Source organism: Nerophis ophidion, linkage group LG25, assembly GCF_033978795.1.
Source record: "Nerophis ophidion isolate RoL-2023_Sa linkage group LG25, RoL_Noph_v1.0, whole genome shotgun sequence".
NCBI lineage: Eukaryota > Metazoa > Chordata > Actinopteri > Syngnathiformes > Syngnathidae > Nerophis > Nerophis ophidion.
The window spans coordinates 2,004,057-2,019,893 of NC_084635.1; the positions used below are offsets into that span (position 1 = coordinate 2,004,057).

Here is a 15,837-nt window from a genome sequence, read left to right on the forward strand (position 1 = left end):
GCATTTTTTTTTTAATTTTCATGGTTGATAACTTCATAAACATGTCTTCTTTTGATTCCATTTAAGTAGTCAAATAGTTACTATATGGCTGGTTAATTATTTTCTACACATCTTTTAAATATTAATGTGTATTTTTTAGGCAAAATTCCCCTCTTTTATAGGCCTACTGAAACCCACTACTACAGACCACGCAGTCTAATAGTTTTCATCATTGATCTGATGGATCAATAAGGAAATCTTAACATTGCAACACATGCCAATACGGCCTTTTCGGTTTACTAAATTGCAATTTTAAATTTCACGCTAAGTATCCTGTTGAAAACGTCGCGGTATGATGACGCATGCCCGTGACGTCACGGATTGTAGCGGACATTTTGATCCAGCACCGATCCCAGCTATAAGTCGTCCGCTTTAATCGCATAATTACACAGTATTCTGGACATCTGTGTTGCTGAATATTTTGCAATTTGTTCAATTAATAACGGAGACGTCAAAGAAGAAAGATGTAGGTGGGGAGCGGTGTATTGCGGCCGCCTTTAGCAACACAAACACAGCCGGTGTTTCCTTGTTCACATTCCCAAAAGCTGACGGTGAAGCTCTACTATGGAACAGAGCGGTCAAGCGAACATGGTTCCCTACCACATGTCAACCGGCAGGTTTCGGTGAGAAAATGGTTGTAATAAGTCGGCTTTTACCGTAGACATGAGCGGAAAGTTTGCGTCGTTTTTCCTGCAGCTGTGGACTCTCTTGCCTCCTCCCACCGGCCGCCCCCGACCGTCGGATGCTTACGCAGTGGAGGAGGGGGGAAAAAAAATCTCAGCCCGGCTGCCTTGCCTCGTCGAGAAATGTGGCTTCCCTCGGAGACACTGGCGGTCACCACACCCCTCCGACTTTCAGGTGAGACCAAATAATCTCACTAAAACACTAGTAACACAATAAGCAGATAAGGGATTTTCCAGAATTATCCTAGTAAATGTGTCTAATAACATCTGAATCACTCCCACTGCCCTCATCTTTTTTTTTTTCTAGTCCTTCACTCTCACTTTCTTCTACCACAAATCTTTCAACCTCGCTCAAATTAAAGGGGAACTCGTCGCTTTCTCGGTCCGAATCGCTCTAGCTGGTGGTGGCCATGAGTGTAAACAATGTTCAGATTTGAGGAGCTCTACAACCGGTGACGTCACGCGCACATCGTCTGCTACTTCCGGTAAAGGCAAGGCTTTTTCATTAGCGACCAAAAGTTGCAAACTTTATCGTGGATGTTCTCTACTAAATCCTTTCAGCAAAAATATGGCAATATCGGGAAATGATGAAGTATGACACATAGAATGGACCTGCTATCCCCGTTTAAATAAGAACATCTCATTTCAGTAGGCCTTTAAGAGGTACAGATGGAATTTAGGTTCGGATAAACGAGCGCCATACAGACAGAAAACCTCCGTCTTACAAGTACAAGGCAGCAATACGTCCGTGACGTATAACTGCCGGAAACCAAAGAAGAAGAAAAAACAGGTGAAGTCATTTTACCCAATCGCTATCCCTCTTTTCCTGGTACGTCACGACGTGAGCTCTGATTGGCTGAGTCCACCTTCAAGCGGCTGTTTTGAAGTGCATCAACGTCTACGATTTTGGGTAAACTTCAACATAATTAACATAACATTTATTGTATGAAAAAACATTTGTAAATGAATGTCACCTTTGCAACCTCATTACACTATGGGCTAAGTTTTATATTCAAAAACGTAATTTTCTCAAATATCCGACCTGTTTTTTTTGCCTTTAAAAAAGAATTTGAATTCTAAGTTAAAACACTTTCTATGAAAAAGCTGTGAAAACGATAATGCTGTGTTCCAAATTTAAATTATTTACTGAACTTGCGGCTATGCACTTTGTTTTATATATTTACATACATGCCAACCCTCCCGATTTTTCCTGTGCCCCTCCCGAAAATCACCCGGGGCAACCATTCTCCCCAATTTCTCCCGATTTTCACCCGGACAACAATGTTAAGCGTCCTCTTCATTCTGTCTTCGCGTCCGCATATACTCAATACTTACAACGTGCCAGCCCATATAAATGTTGTTTAAGACTTCTACAGTCACACTGAGGTGAATGCAAGGCATATTTGGTCAACAGCCATACAGGTCACACTGAGGGTGGCCGTGTAAACAACTTGATCACTGTTACAAATATGCGCCACACTGTGAACCCACACCAAACAGGAATGAGAAACGCATTTCTGGAGAACATCCGCACCGTAACATAACATAAACACAACAGAACAAATACCCAGAATCCCATGAATTGATTAGCTGGGACCCCGACTTAAACAAGTTAAATAACTTATTGGGGTGTTACCATTTAGTGGTCAATTATATGGAATATGTACTGTACTGTGCAATCAACTAATAAAAGTTTCAATCAATCCCTTGCAGCTGTAACTCTTCCGGGACGCTACAATATACTACCCCCCCCCGGGTTTGTGCTGAAAACATAGTTTCGTTGTACTTGTTGCAATGACAATAAAGACCTAACTGACATTAATCAAAAAACCTAAAAAATAAAAAACTGTACTTCAAAGCACAGATTTTTAGTATGTTATTTTTCCGGATAGGGGACATAAAATATGTACCTTGATTTGTATCCGCTGATGATCAGGTGTTCATGTCCGACTCCACCAACAGGATCTTCTAGATCTCAGCAGGAATGTCCCTTACTCTCCTCAACACAGCATACGCTACCAACACACACACACATAGTCATGCATATTTGCAGTAACACACACACACACACACACACACACACACACACACACATAGTCATGCATATTTGCAGTAACACACACTCTCACACACACACACACACACACACACACACACACACACACACACACACACAGTCATGCATATTTGCAGTAACACACACACACACACACACACACACACACACACACACACACACACACACACACACACACACACACACACACACACACACACACACATTCTTGTATTTTTACCTTCTTGACATATCAGAAAAATGGCTACTTTGTTAAGACCACCATAGGTGGGACAATCGGTAGAAAATGGACGGATGAATGGATGGATTTACAGCATTAATAATATATACAAACTATGCAAAGGTACGCTTTCATTTTTTGTATTTTTTGTTTATAATTGGTTTTTAATCTTCATTATTTACTTTGTTATTACAGTATCTCTCTCTATATATATTTGTATTTTTAATTTTGATTAATTTTAGCCAAACGAGGCGCATTTCAATTTCTTACACACACTTGTTATTACGTATTTTGGCCAGAGGGGGAGAGCTTCAAATTTTTACACACACTTGTTATTTCATATGTTGACCAGAGGGGCAGCACTTTTAAAACTGACATACAGTCCATTTGAAATATCCCTTCTTTTTGGGACAACCCTAATTTTGATAGATTTCACCACCAGGGGTGCAAATAAGACACATTCTCTATTTCAGGGGTCGGGAACCTTTTTGGCTGAGAGAGCCATGAAAGCCAAATATTTTAAAATATATTTCCGTGAGAGCCATATAATATTTTTTAACATTGAATACAACTAAATGCGTGTATTTTTTAAGTAAAACCAACATTTTTAGAGTATAATAAGTCTCTCAGTATTTTTAATAACATTGTTATTTTTTGAACAGGTGCGGTTGAAACGGATGGATGGATTAAAATGCATGAGAATGTTTTATATTTGGAACGTTATTTTTAACATTGTGAATACCAGCGGAATTATTCATTACTTATCGTGTTAAGCAATGTCAGCTAAGATTTATTTGAGAGCCAGATGCAGTCATCAAAAGAGCCACATCTGGCTCTAGAGCCATAGGTTCCCTACCCCTGCTCTATTTGATGCAATGTTTTTTCCATATTGGGACCACAATTTATGTCCTAACTTGTTCACCGGTCCTCATATGGAAGGTACTTTTCCTTCTTGATGTCTCAAGATGTGGAGAAATACAACACACACACACCCAAACACACACACAACCTACCAGGGCGTGTTGCAGGAGTGTGTGAGGGTGAGGTATCGCACCCCCAACTGGTAGAAGGTCCGCAGTGTGCTCAGACTGCTGTCAATGGAGTGACCTCCCTCCACCCCGATCAGACTGGCCGTCTTGTTGCGACCGAACGCCGCCATGATGTCTGCGAGTAACAATTAAGTACAACAGGTTGTCGCACCTGGATCGTCGTTAAGAGTGGAGTACGACGCCGCCCACCTTGGCTGCTGCTGGCGAACATGAAATAGTCGGGGTATTTGTGACACATCCTGTGGATCACGTCAATCTACTCCAGGGTCTGTCTGACGGCATCTTTGTACTGAGTGGCACACGGCACATAGGCTGACCAGAACTGAAAGTGGCACAGATGTTCATGTTTACTTCATCTTAGTCTGAAGTATACATTCCATAAGCCTTATTTAAAGGGGAACATTATCAGCAGACCTATGTAAGCGTCAATATATACCTTGATGGTGCAGAAAAAAGACCATCTATTTTTTAAACCGATTTCCGAACTCTGGTTGAATTTTGGCGAATTAAACACTTTTCTGTTTATCGCTCAGGAGGCGATGACGTCAGAATGTGACGTCGCCGAGGTAATACAGCCGCCATTTTCATTTTCAACACATTACAAACACCGGGTCTCAGCTCTGTTATTTTCCGTTTTTTTGACTATCTTTTGGAACCTTGGAGACATCATGCCTGGTGGGTGTGTTGTCGGAGGGTGTAACAACACTAACAGGGAGGGATTCAAGTTGCACCACTGGCCCCAAGATGCCAAAGTGTCTGCCGCCAGACCCCCATTGAATGTGCCAGAGTGTCTCCACATTTGACCGGCGATGCTAAGACAGACATGGCACAGAGATGTATGGATAACCTGCAGATGCATTTGCAACTATAGTCAACGAAATCACAAAGGTGAGTTTTGTAGCTGAGATAGGCACCAGCGCCCCCCGCGACCCCGAAAGGGAATAAGCGGTAGAAAATGGATGGATGGATGGAGTTTTGTTGATGTTGACTGCCAGCTAATCGATGCTAACATGCTACGCTAATCGACGCTAACATGCTATTTACCGGCGGTGCTAAAGCAGACATGGCACAGAGATGTATGGATAACCTGTAGATGCATTTGCAACTATATTACGTGTCCTTCCACCCACATTTAATGCGAAACAAACACTTACCAATCGACGGATTGAAGTTGCTCCAGTGTCAAAAGATGCGAAAGTCCTGATCGTTTGGTCCGCACATTTTACCGGCGATGCTAACGCAGCTATTCGGCCATGCTATGGCTATGAATAGCGTCAATAGCTATTCGCTCAATAGCTTCAGTTTCTTCTTCAATACTTTCATACTCCAACCATCTGTTTCAATACATGCGTAATCTGTTGAATCGCTTAAGTCGCTGAAATCCGAGTTTGAATCCGAGCTAATGTCGCTATATCTTGCTGTGGTATTCCCATTGTTTGTTTACATTGGCAGCACTGTGTGACGTCACAGGGAAATGGCCAGTGTCTTCGCAGAGAGCCGAAAATAAGGCACTTTAAAGCTTTTTTAAGGGATATTCCGAGACCGGTAAAATTTTGAAAAAAAATTCAAAAAATACAACAAGCCACTGGGAACTGATTTTTTTTATTTTAACCCTTTTAAAATTGTGATAATGTTCACCTTTAAATGAGGTTTTTGCATGTTACCATGGAGGCACTCATTTCCCTCCACGTTCATGCATCGTACTCCAACCTACCGTGTTTTTACTATGTCGTAGAACATGCAGCACACTATTATAATTTTTAAAAATCCCACTTTAGGTACTGTTTTATGAATAATACGTAAAGTAAAAGTGACCAACTCAGTGGCCTACTGGTTAGAGCAGTGTTTTTCAACCTTTTTTAAGGCAAGGCACATTTTTGTCATAAAAAAATCCGGAGACACACCACTAGCAGAAACCGTTAAAAAAATGTAACTCCATCAGGTTGCCGTGCCTTATTTTGAGTGCGTTGGTGTCTTCCTGTGTGTAGTGCTTTAGTTCTTGTCTTGCCCTGTTATTTTGGTGGCCCTTCCTGTTTTGTCGGTGTTTTCCTGTAGCAGCTTTGTGTCTTCCTTTGAGCACTATTCCGCGCACCTGCTTTGTTAGCAAGCAAGTCTATTTACGTTGTTACTATCCTTCTTTGTGTGGACAGTGTTGATTGTCGCGTCACGTACGGAAGAACTTTGTGCACGCCGTAAGTTTTTGCTGTCGTCCAGCATTTTGTTTGTTTATTTTGTAGCCAGTTCAGTTTGACTTTCGTTTTGCGTAGCCTTTTCCTTTCCCTTTTGTTCATTTTGGGTTTAAGCTCTACATACCCTTTTTACCTGCACACTACCTCCCACTGTGGTCTGCATATAGGATTGATTGATTGAGACTTTTATTAGTAGATTGCACAGTACAGTACATGATGTGTATAATTGACCTCTAAATGGTAACACCTGGATACATTTTTCAATTTGTTAAGTCGGGGTGCACGTTCACAACAAACCATCCTTGTCTCACCCGACACATTCAGACTTTTACAAAGCAATGCTGCCACCTACTGACATGGAGTATTACGTGGTTACACGGCACAGACACTAAGCAACGGCACAATATTGGCAGATTGTAATTATTGATTTGCAAAAAATATTTTTGGCATAAATTAGTTGAAGTTGCATAATTTCCCACGGCACAACCGACAATATCTCACGGCACAGTAGTGTGTCGCGGCACAGTCGTTGAAAAACACTGGGTTGGAGTGTCCGCCCCAAGATCGGGAAGTTGTCAGTTCAAACCCCGGCCGAGTCATACCAAAGACTATAAAAATGGGAGCCATTACCTCCCTGCTTGACACTCATTAAGGGTTTGAATTGGGGGTTAAATAACCAAAAATGTTGTTTACTCCATCTTAGTCTGGTTGTGTACTTTCGATAAGTCTTTTATTTAAATGAGATTTTTGCATGTCACCATGGAGACACTCATTTCCCTCCACGTTCATGCATCATACTCCAACCTACAGTGTTTTTACTATGTCATGTTCACGCCATTTACTTCATCTTAGTCTAGGGTCTACATTCGATAAGCCTTATTTAACTGAGGTTTTTGCGTGTCACCATGGAGACACTCATTTCCCTCCACGTTCATGCATCATGCTGTTTTACTATGTCGTGGAACATGCAGCACACTATTATAATCTGTACCACCTTCTCTGGGCAATGTTGAAGCACGATTTTTAGCGGGCCAAAGAACTGCTCTTTGCAGAAAAAATCGAGAAATGTTTTATAATTAATACATATAGTAATAAAATATCTGTATTGTGCCATTTAAAAAAAATAGATTTAATTTGTTTAGCTGTCTGCTGGCACCAATCAGCACCTTAATTCATCAAGTAGCTGTATATAATCATAAAAATACATTTTTGAAAAGACTATAGCTAATATTTTTATTTCTACGGCCAAAATATGTTGGCACACACACAAATGGAGAACTATTTTACCATCGTCGCCTACTTACTCACTGCCTTAATACTTTCCACGACCATTCCTCGCTTCCTAGTTGACAATATTTACATATTTATTTCGCATACATTTACCCAGGGTGAGGCAATTAAGAACACGTTTTTATTTGCAATGCTGACCTAGCAAAGAGGCAGCATTTACACATTAGAAATGTTGAAGTGTGATGATAATCTCGCATCGTCTCTCATTGACCAACAAAAATTAAGGCTAAAGACCGACCCAACAGTTCACAAATAATCTTGTAGTGTATATTGGACTATAAATGAATGTTTAAGATGGACACACACTTTTGAGGTGTAAAACATACATAGAGAATGGAAGTTTTGGTTGACAAAACAAACAGTTGACACTGAGGAAGCATTTGTTGGTGTTTCTTTCTGTAATTATAGTTAACTATCACTATTAATAGTTATAAAGAATAAAAATACATAAAAAGGAAGTCTGGGCTTCTCTGCTTAGGCTAGTGTCCCCGCGACCCAAACCTCACATAAGCAGTAGAAAGTGGATGGATTGATTAAAACAGTACAATGATTTGACCAGGAGCTCAAAAATTAGAGTATGTGCTTTTACTGCCATTTTGTGTCTTACAAACCCCGTTTTCATATGAGTTGGGAAATGATGTTGGATGTAAATATAAACAGAATACAATGATTTGCAAATCCTTTTCAAGCCATATTCAGTTGAATATGCTACAAAGACAACATATTTGATGTTCAAACTGATAAATGTTTTTTTGGGGGGAAATAATCATTAACTTTAGAATTTGATGCCAGCAACACTTGACAAAGAAGTTGGGAAAGGTGGCAATAAATACTGATAAAGTTGAGGAATGCTCATCAAACACTTATTTGGAACATCCCACAGGTGTGCAGGCTAATTGGGAACAGGTGGGTGTCATGATTGGCTATAAAAACAGCTTCCCAAAAACTGCTCAGTCTTTCACAAGACAGGATGGGGCGAGGTACACCCCTTTGTCCACAACTGCGTGAGCAAATAGTCAAACAGTTTAAGAACAACCTTTCTCAAAGTGACATTGCAAGAAATTTAGGGATTTCAACATCTACGCTCCATAATATCATCAAAATGTTCAGAGAATCTGGAAAAATTACTCCACGTAAGCGGCATGGCCGGAAACCAACATTGAATGACCGTGATCTTCGATCCCTCAGACGGCACTGTATCAAAAAACGACATGAATTTCTAAAGGATATCACCACATGGGCTCAGGAACACTTCAGAAAACCACTGTCACTAAATAGAGTTTGTCGCTACATCTGTAAGTGCAAGTTAAAGCTCTACTATGCATAGCGAAAGTCATTTATCAACAACATCCAGAAACGCCGCCGGCTTCTCTGGGCCCGAGATCATCTAAGATGGACTGATGCAAAGTGGACGGGACTCTCACTGCTGTCTTGGAGCCACTATGGATTGAACTTTCACAGTATCATGTTAGACCCGCTCGACATCCATTGCTTTCAGTCCCCTAGAGGGGGGGGGGTTGCCCACATCTGAGGTCCTCTCCAAGGTTTCTCATAGTCAGCATTGTCACTGGCGTCCCACTGAATGTGAATTCTCCCTGCCCACTGGGTGTGAGTTTTCCTTGCCCTTTTGTGGGTTCTTCCGAGGATGTTGTAGTCGTAATGATTTGTGCAGTCCTTTGAGACATTTGTGATTTGGGGCTATATAAATAAACATTGATTGATTGATTGAAGTGTTCTGTGGTCTGACGAGTCCACATTTCAAATTGTTTTTGGAAATATTCGACATCGTGTCATCCGGACCAAAGGGGAAACGAACCATCCAGACTGTTATCGGTGCAAAGTTCAAAAGCCAGCATGTGTGATGGTATGGGGGTGTATTAGTGCCCAAGGCATGGTTAACTTACATACCCAATGAAGGCACCATTAATGCTGAAAGGTACATACAGGTTTTGGAACAACATATCCTGCCATCTAAGCACCGTCTTTTTCATGGACGCCCCTGCTTATATCAGCAAGACAATGCCAAGCCACATTCAGCACGTGTTACAACAGTGTGGCTTTGTAAAAAAAAAGAGTGCGGGTACTTTCCTGGCCCGCCTGCAGTCCAGACCTGTCTCCCATGGAAAATGGGTGGCGCATTATGAAGCAAGGATGAGGCGAGGGTCACCAATTTGTAAGCAAATTTTCGAACAGTTTTAGAACATTTTTTCTCAGAAAGCTATTGCAAGGAATTTAGGGATTTTACCATTTACGGTCCGTAAAATCATCAAAAGGTTCAGAGAATCTGGAGAAATCACTGCACGTAAACCATGATATTACGGACCTTTGATCCCTCGGGCGGTACTGCATCAAAAACCGACATCAGTGTGTAAAGGATATCACCACATGGGCTCAGTAACACTTCAGAAAACCACTGTCAGTAACTACAGTAGGTTGCTACATCTGTAAGTGCAAGTTAAAACTCTACTATGCAAAGCAAAACCCATTTTTCAACAACACCCAGAAACACCGCCGGCTTCGCTGGGCCCGAGCTCATCTAAGATGGACTGATGCAAAGTGGATAAGTGTTCTGTGGTCTGACGAGTCCACATTTCAAATTATATGTGGAAACAGAGGACATGGTGTCCTCCGGAACAAAGAGGAAAATAACCATCCGAAATGTTATAGGCGCAAAGTTGAAAAGCCAGCATGTGTGATGGTATGGGGGTGTATTAGTGCCCAAGGCATGGGTAACTTACACATCTGTGAAGGCACCATTAATGCTGAATGGTCCATACAGGTTTTGGAGCAACATATGTTGTCATCCAAGCAACGTTATCACGGACGCCCCTGCTTATTTCAGCAAGACAATGCCAAGCCACGTTAAGCAACAGCGTTGCTTAATAGTAAAAGAGTACAGGTACTTTCCTGTCTCCCATGGAAAATGTGTGGTGCATTATGAAGCGTAAAATACGACAGCGGAGACCCCGGACTGTTGAAAGACTGAAGCTCTACATATAACAAGAATGGGAAAGAATTCCACTTTCAAAGCTTCAACAATTAGTTTCCTCAGTTCCCAAACGTTTATTGAGTGTTAAAAGAAAAGGTGATGTAACACAGTGGTGAACATGCCCTTTCCCAACTACTGTGGCACGTGTTGCAGCCATGAAATTCTAAGTTAATTATTATTTGCAAAAAAAACAAAAAAAAAACAGTTTATGAGTTTGAACATCAAATATGTTGTCTTTGTTGTGCATTTAATTGAATACGGGTTGAAAAGGATTTGCAAATCATTGTATTCTGTTTATATTTACATCTATAACACAATTTCCCAACTCATATGGAAACGGGGTTTTTGTTTTAAGTGTGGTATTAAATGAGTAAAACATAAATACAGTATTTGTTTCAATCTTTTAGAGCAATTCTGGGCATTCTGAGGTCAATGTTTCAAGGAACACTTAAATTATTGATTATAAATTCATAAAATCATAAGTTTATTCAACGTTTGTCGCAACTTTCTGGAAAAAACTTGTTCTGAGTTCAAGCATTTTAAGCCGCGACAATGACCAAAAAAATCTGGGAAATCTTGGAGGGACCGAACTCCATCCATCCATCCATTTTCTACCACTTATTCCCTTTCGGGGTGGCGGGGGGCGCTGGCGCCTATCTCAGCTACAATCGGGCGGAAGGCGGGGTACACCCTGGACAAGTCGCCACCTCATCGCAGAGGGACAGAACTATGTACTAAAAATCAATTAAAATCTGAATCACGATTATTCTTCATTCCGATTCATGAGGTGGCGACTTGTCCAGGGTGTACCCCGCCTTCCGCCCGATTGTAGCTGAGATAGGCGCCAGCGCCCCCCGCAACCCCGAAAGGGAACAAGCGGTAGAAAATGGATGGATGGATGGATGGCATTTTAAATATTTACTTTTATAAGAATTGATTTAAAAAAAAGAAGTTTTTAAGCCATTTCCATGCAAGCAAAAGCTTATCTAACCTGCAACCTGTTTGAAAAAAAGTTTCACCATAATTATTATACCAATATTGCCAGGATCAGTTTGAATCGGGAATCGTGTAGAATCATATTTAATCGAGAACCGATTCAGAATCGTATCATCACCCCAGGAATCAGAATCAGATGGACAAAGAGTCACACCCCCCCCATTACTGGTAAATACAGACCAATGTGCTTCATGCTAATACAAATATTACAGTAGATATTCAAACATACCTGCGCTCCCAGATGCCCTTTCTGAATCTTTGGTATGTTTGTGTGTGTTGTTCCCGGAGTCTTCAGGTCCACTTTGCCCAGCTGGTTGTCAAACTGTTGTCAAAGTTGCTAAAGCAGGTCGTTGCGGCTGCAGAATGTGAGGCGACGACAACACCTGAAACTACATCATAACAGCAACATTTCAGTACTCATTTCTTCATCATAGTGAGGTGAACATGACAAAGATCTCACCCATCGATGAGCGGCGTCTCAGACATCAGTTTCAGAGCTCTGCTCATGTTCAGGTCCTGGGTCCTGGGTCCAGGTGACCGCCCCACATATTAGACACAAAACCACCGACTCCGCTAACATTTTGGAAACTTGCACAGAAAAATGTCTTCCTCTTTTGCAAGCGTACATTTAGAAATGATCTCCTAGTATCAGAGCTCAGACTGTCTTGTTGGTCATTGCAGCTTTTATTGTCATAAACTTGACTGCAGCTGTAAAACCATATTGATGGTTAATGTATAGTGACTGTGAGGGACAGATGACACTAGTCTGAGGACATCAGGACACACAGGGATGAGGAGCCATTGGGGACATTATTCACAATTACCTCTCACATGTTTTTTCTCTCACACACAATACTGAAACACTCATACATACATACATACACACTACTGAAATGCTCTCACATAAACAACTGAAGAGTGTTTCAGTATTGTGTATGAGAGTGTTTCAGTATTGTGTGTGTGGAAAAAAAGATTTCAGTTGTTTATGTGAGAGCATTTCAGTAGTGTGTATAAGAGTGTTTCAGTAGTGTGTATAAGAGTGTTTCAGTAGTGTGTATAAGAGTGTTTCAGTTGTGTGGAAAAAAAGCTTTCAGTTATTTATGTGAGAGCATTTCAGTAGTGTGTATAAGAGTGTTTCAGTAGTGTGTATAAGAGTGTTTCAGTAGTGTGTATGAGTGTTTCAGTATTGTGTGTGTGGAAAAAAAGATTTCAGTTGTTTATGTGAGAGCATTTCAGTAGTGTGTAGAAGAGTGTTTCAGTTGTGTGTATAAGAGTGTTTCAGTCGTGTGTGTGTGTGAGAAAAAGATTTCAGTAGTGTGTATATGAGTGTTTCAGTCGTGTGTGTGTGTGAGAAAAAGATTTCAGTTGTTTATGTGAGAGCATTTCAGTAGTGTGTAGAAGAGTGTTTCAGTCGTGTGTGTGTGTGAGAAAAAGATTTCAGTTGTTTATGTGAGAGCATTTCAGTAGTGTGTAGAAGAGTGTTTCAGTCGTGTGTGTGCGTGAGAAAAAGATTTCAGTTGTTTCTGTGAGAGCATTTCAGTAGTGTGTAGAAGAGTGTTTCAGTCGTGTGTGTGTGAGAAAAAGATTTCAGTTGTTTATGTGAAAGCATTTCAGTAGTGTTGATAAGAGGTAATTCTGAGTAACGTCCCTAACGGCCCCTCATACACTGATGTCAAACAACATCCCACACGTGACAGACACTCAAACATGTTTTTTATGGAAGCATTATTGTGGCAAAACTATTCCCACATGCGTTTCTCGATCTGTGCATCTCTATCCCGATTAATTTGTTCGTGTACCAATTTCTGTGTCTGGATCTCAATCTGTGAATGTGTGTGTGTGTGTGTGTGTGTGTGTGTGTGTGTTAAATTGTGTGTCCGTTTTCTACGGAAATAAATTAGTACTTGAAAGGTTTTTGCCACTGAATACTTATTCTTACTCAAGTAATTATTTGGATACCAATTTTATTAGTACTGGAGTCATATATTACAGTAAAATAATGGTGCTCTTACTTGGCTAACACAATTCAGACAAGTATTTTTCATTTGCAATGCTGACATGACAGAGATGTTGACATGTGATGATAATTCGCGAACAAAAAATTGGCGTTACAGAGGTTACAAATGCTCTTTACATGTTGGAAAATAACAACATTTTTAGGATTGACAAACACAAGTGTAAAACAAACACAAATAACTGAACTTGTTCTTTTACTGCCATCTAGTGTCTACTTTTAAGTCTGTATAAAACAAGTAAAATATCAACTGAGAATTTTTTTGTAGTTTTTGGTTGAAATCCATTGTTTTTGAGGTCAAGTTTACAAGGAAAACTTAAATAATTGATAACAAATTTATATAATTACAATTTGATTCTATAGTATTAAAAAACAAAACAGCCTACTTTATGTACTACTTCATAATAGTACAAAGACCCACCATATTCTCAGTGCATATTAGGGATGGGTGGTACCAATTTGCGGTAATTTGTGCGTGTTAATAAATATAGTATTTTATTAAATCATTTTTTAATAGTAACATCAATTTTTTTTATTGCAAGAGTTAAAAATGAGCTGATTACAATAACGTCCGTCCAGTTGTTCTTATCTTTGTCACCTGCAAGTATTGCACTGAGTTATAGTTGCACGTCCAACACGTTGGATGGCAGCCTATGGCCTGTTCTTTTGTTTTTGTTGCGCCCTAAAAAGTCTTGATACTGTGTTGTACTTATTACGCATCAGCTGTCTGATTGTACCGTATGTCTTAGTTGTAGTTTTTATCAACACATTTGGAGGTGTTACAATCTCCATGTAAAATTGCTAATGCTAAACAGTAGCAAAGCCAATGTATATTAGCATCAAGCTAACACATTATGTATGTGTTATTTTCTTGAATTGCCACCGGGGCGCTAATTAATTTAAAACCTTTTCTCACTCCTGCGCTTACCAAAGGCATGCGGTAAAAGTAAGCATGCGCTAATTATTTTAAAACCTCTTCTCATTCCAGCACTTACCAAAGGCATGCAGTAAAAAATTGAGTGTGATGTAAGCTTGGACCTTAAATCCCACTGAATAGCTCTTAATCTTATTCCCTATATGCAATTTCGAATTACTGGTATTGAAATCAGCCTCCCCCATTTTGAAAATGATGACAGGGGAAGTGTCACTAGTGATGTCACAAGTTTGACCAGGCGGTAATACTAAGCATGCGCTAATTATTTTGCAAAGCGAGTTTGACCAGACAGTAATTCAAGGCAGGTGCATACTATATATATATGCCCTGCGGCAATTCAAGGAAATACGGTATGTGTTTTTCAGTATGAGCTTTATTTTGTGGTGACACCACCGGGTTTCACCGATTCCCATGTCAGAAAATATTTGCGTGATCTGTACACATGGCCAAAATAGAGCTTAAAAATACGCAATCTATCATGAATTGATTAACGTGGATCCCGACTTAAACAAGTTGAAAAACTTATTGGGGTGTTACCATTTAGTGGTCAATTGTACGGAATATGTACTGTACTGTGCAATCTACTGATAAAAGTTTCAATCAAAAAATCGATCAATCAATTTTTTTTCTTTTAAAAATAACATTTACAGTGAAAATGACTCATGCATATTCCACCCCTGCGCCCAACAAACTTTAAAAATGACACCCTCGCACATATTGTTGTCATTCTCTGTATTCAGCACTACAACTTTACACGACAATATCATCTTTTTTAGTTTCGGGTCTCTTAAAAATTGAAAGGAGATAATCGGCCCACATTGCATAAGCAACATAAATCCCACTTAAAACAAGCGAACAAATCGATCAGTTGGAATGTGTGCTGGTGACTGTGAGCAACAACACTAAGAAGCAGTGAAAATGATGCCGGCGTGCAAAGTCAGGACTAACAGAAGAGACTTTATGCTGAGCGAAGCAACACTTCCACTGTTGTCGGAATCATCGCTAGTCCGACACGGGTTCTGCACCTCCTTGTCTGGGATGGGAACATCATCAGGTTTGTTGCCGCTCAGACGCTCACGGACCTGACGAGCAACAATAAAACTGTTAGGGCCTGATCTACTAAAAGTGTACTAAAACACTTGCAAACTTGATAGCTGATCTACTAAACTCGTGTGTCTCTTAAGTGAGCACTATCCATTTAGCGTCGTCATGAACATGCAGAATATATGCTGATCGCCAGGAGGATGCAAATATAAGCATTACACAATCGCAATATGATTTATTAAGACTAAAACTGTTCTGCTGGTGATATTTTGCACCTGAAAACTAAGTGCAAACTGACACAGTTATGCACACA

The 15,837-nt window shown here is 40.3% G+C and overlaps 1 protein-coding gene and 1 long non-coding RNA gene across 4 annotated transcripts in view; both read right to left on the reverse strand.

The window, feature by feature from the left end:
- The window catches only part of LOC133542867 (uncharacterized), a 37,456-nt gene extending 25,544 nt beyond the window's left edge, over positions 1-11,912 (reverse strand). Inside the window, exons 1-4 of the long non-coding RNA XR_009804235.1 lie at positions 11,762-11,912; positions 4,258-4,390; positions 4,033-4,183; positions 2,633-2,737 (exon numbers count right to left, since the gene is read on the reverse strand). This is a non-coding gene — a long non-coding RNA (uncharacterized LOC133542867). The remainder of the gene's footprint in view (positions 1-2,632; positions 2,738-4,032; positions 4,184-4,257; positions 4,391-11,761) is intronic.
- A 1,567-nt stretch (positions 11,913-13,479) lies between these two features.
- Positions 13,480-15,837, reverse strand: part of dpep1 (dipeptidase 1) — a 56,163-nt gene continuing 53,805 nt past the window's right edge. For all 3 annotated transcript variants that reach the window (XM_061887086.1, XM_061887087.1, XM_061887088.1), the window contains one exon: positions 13,480-15,562. In XM_061887086.1, the coding sequence (XP_061743070.1) occupies positions 15,383-15,562 (180 nt within the window). In that variant the 3' untranslated portion in view covers positions 13,480-15,382. The remainder of the gene's footprint in view (positions 15,563-15,837) is intronic.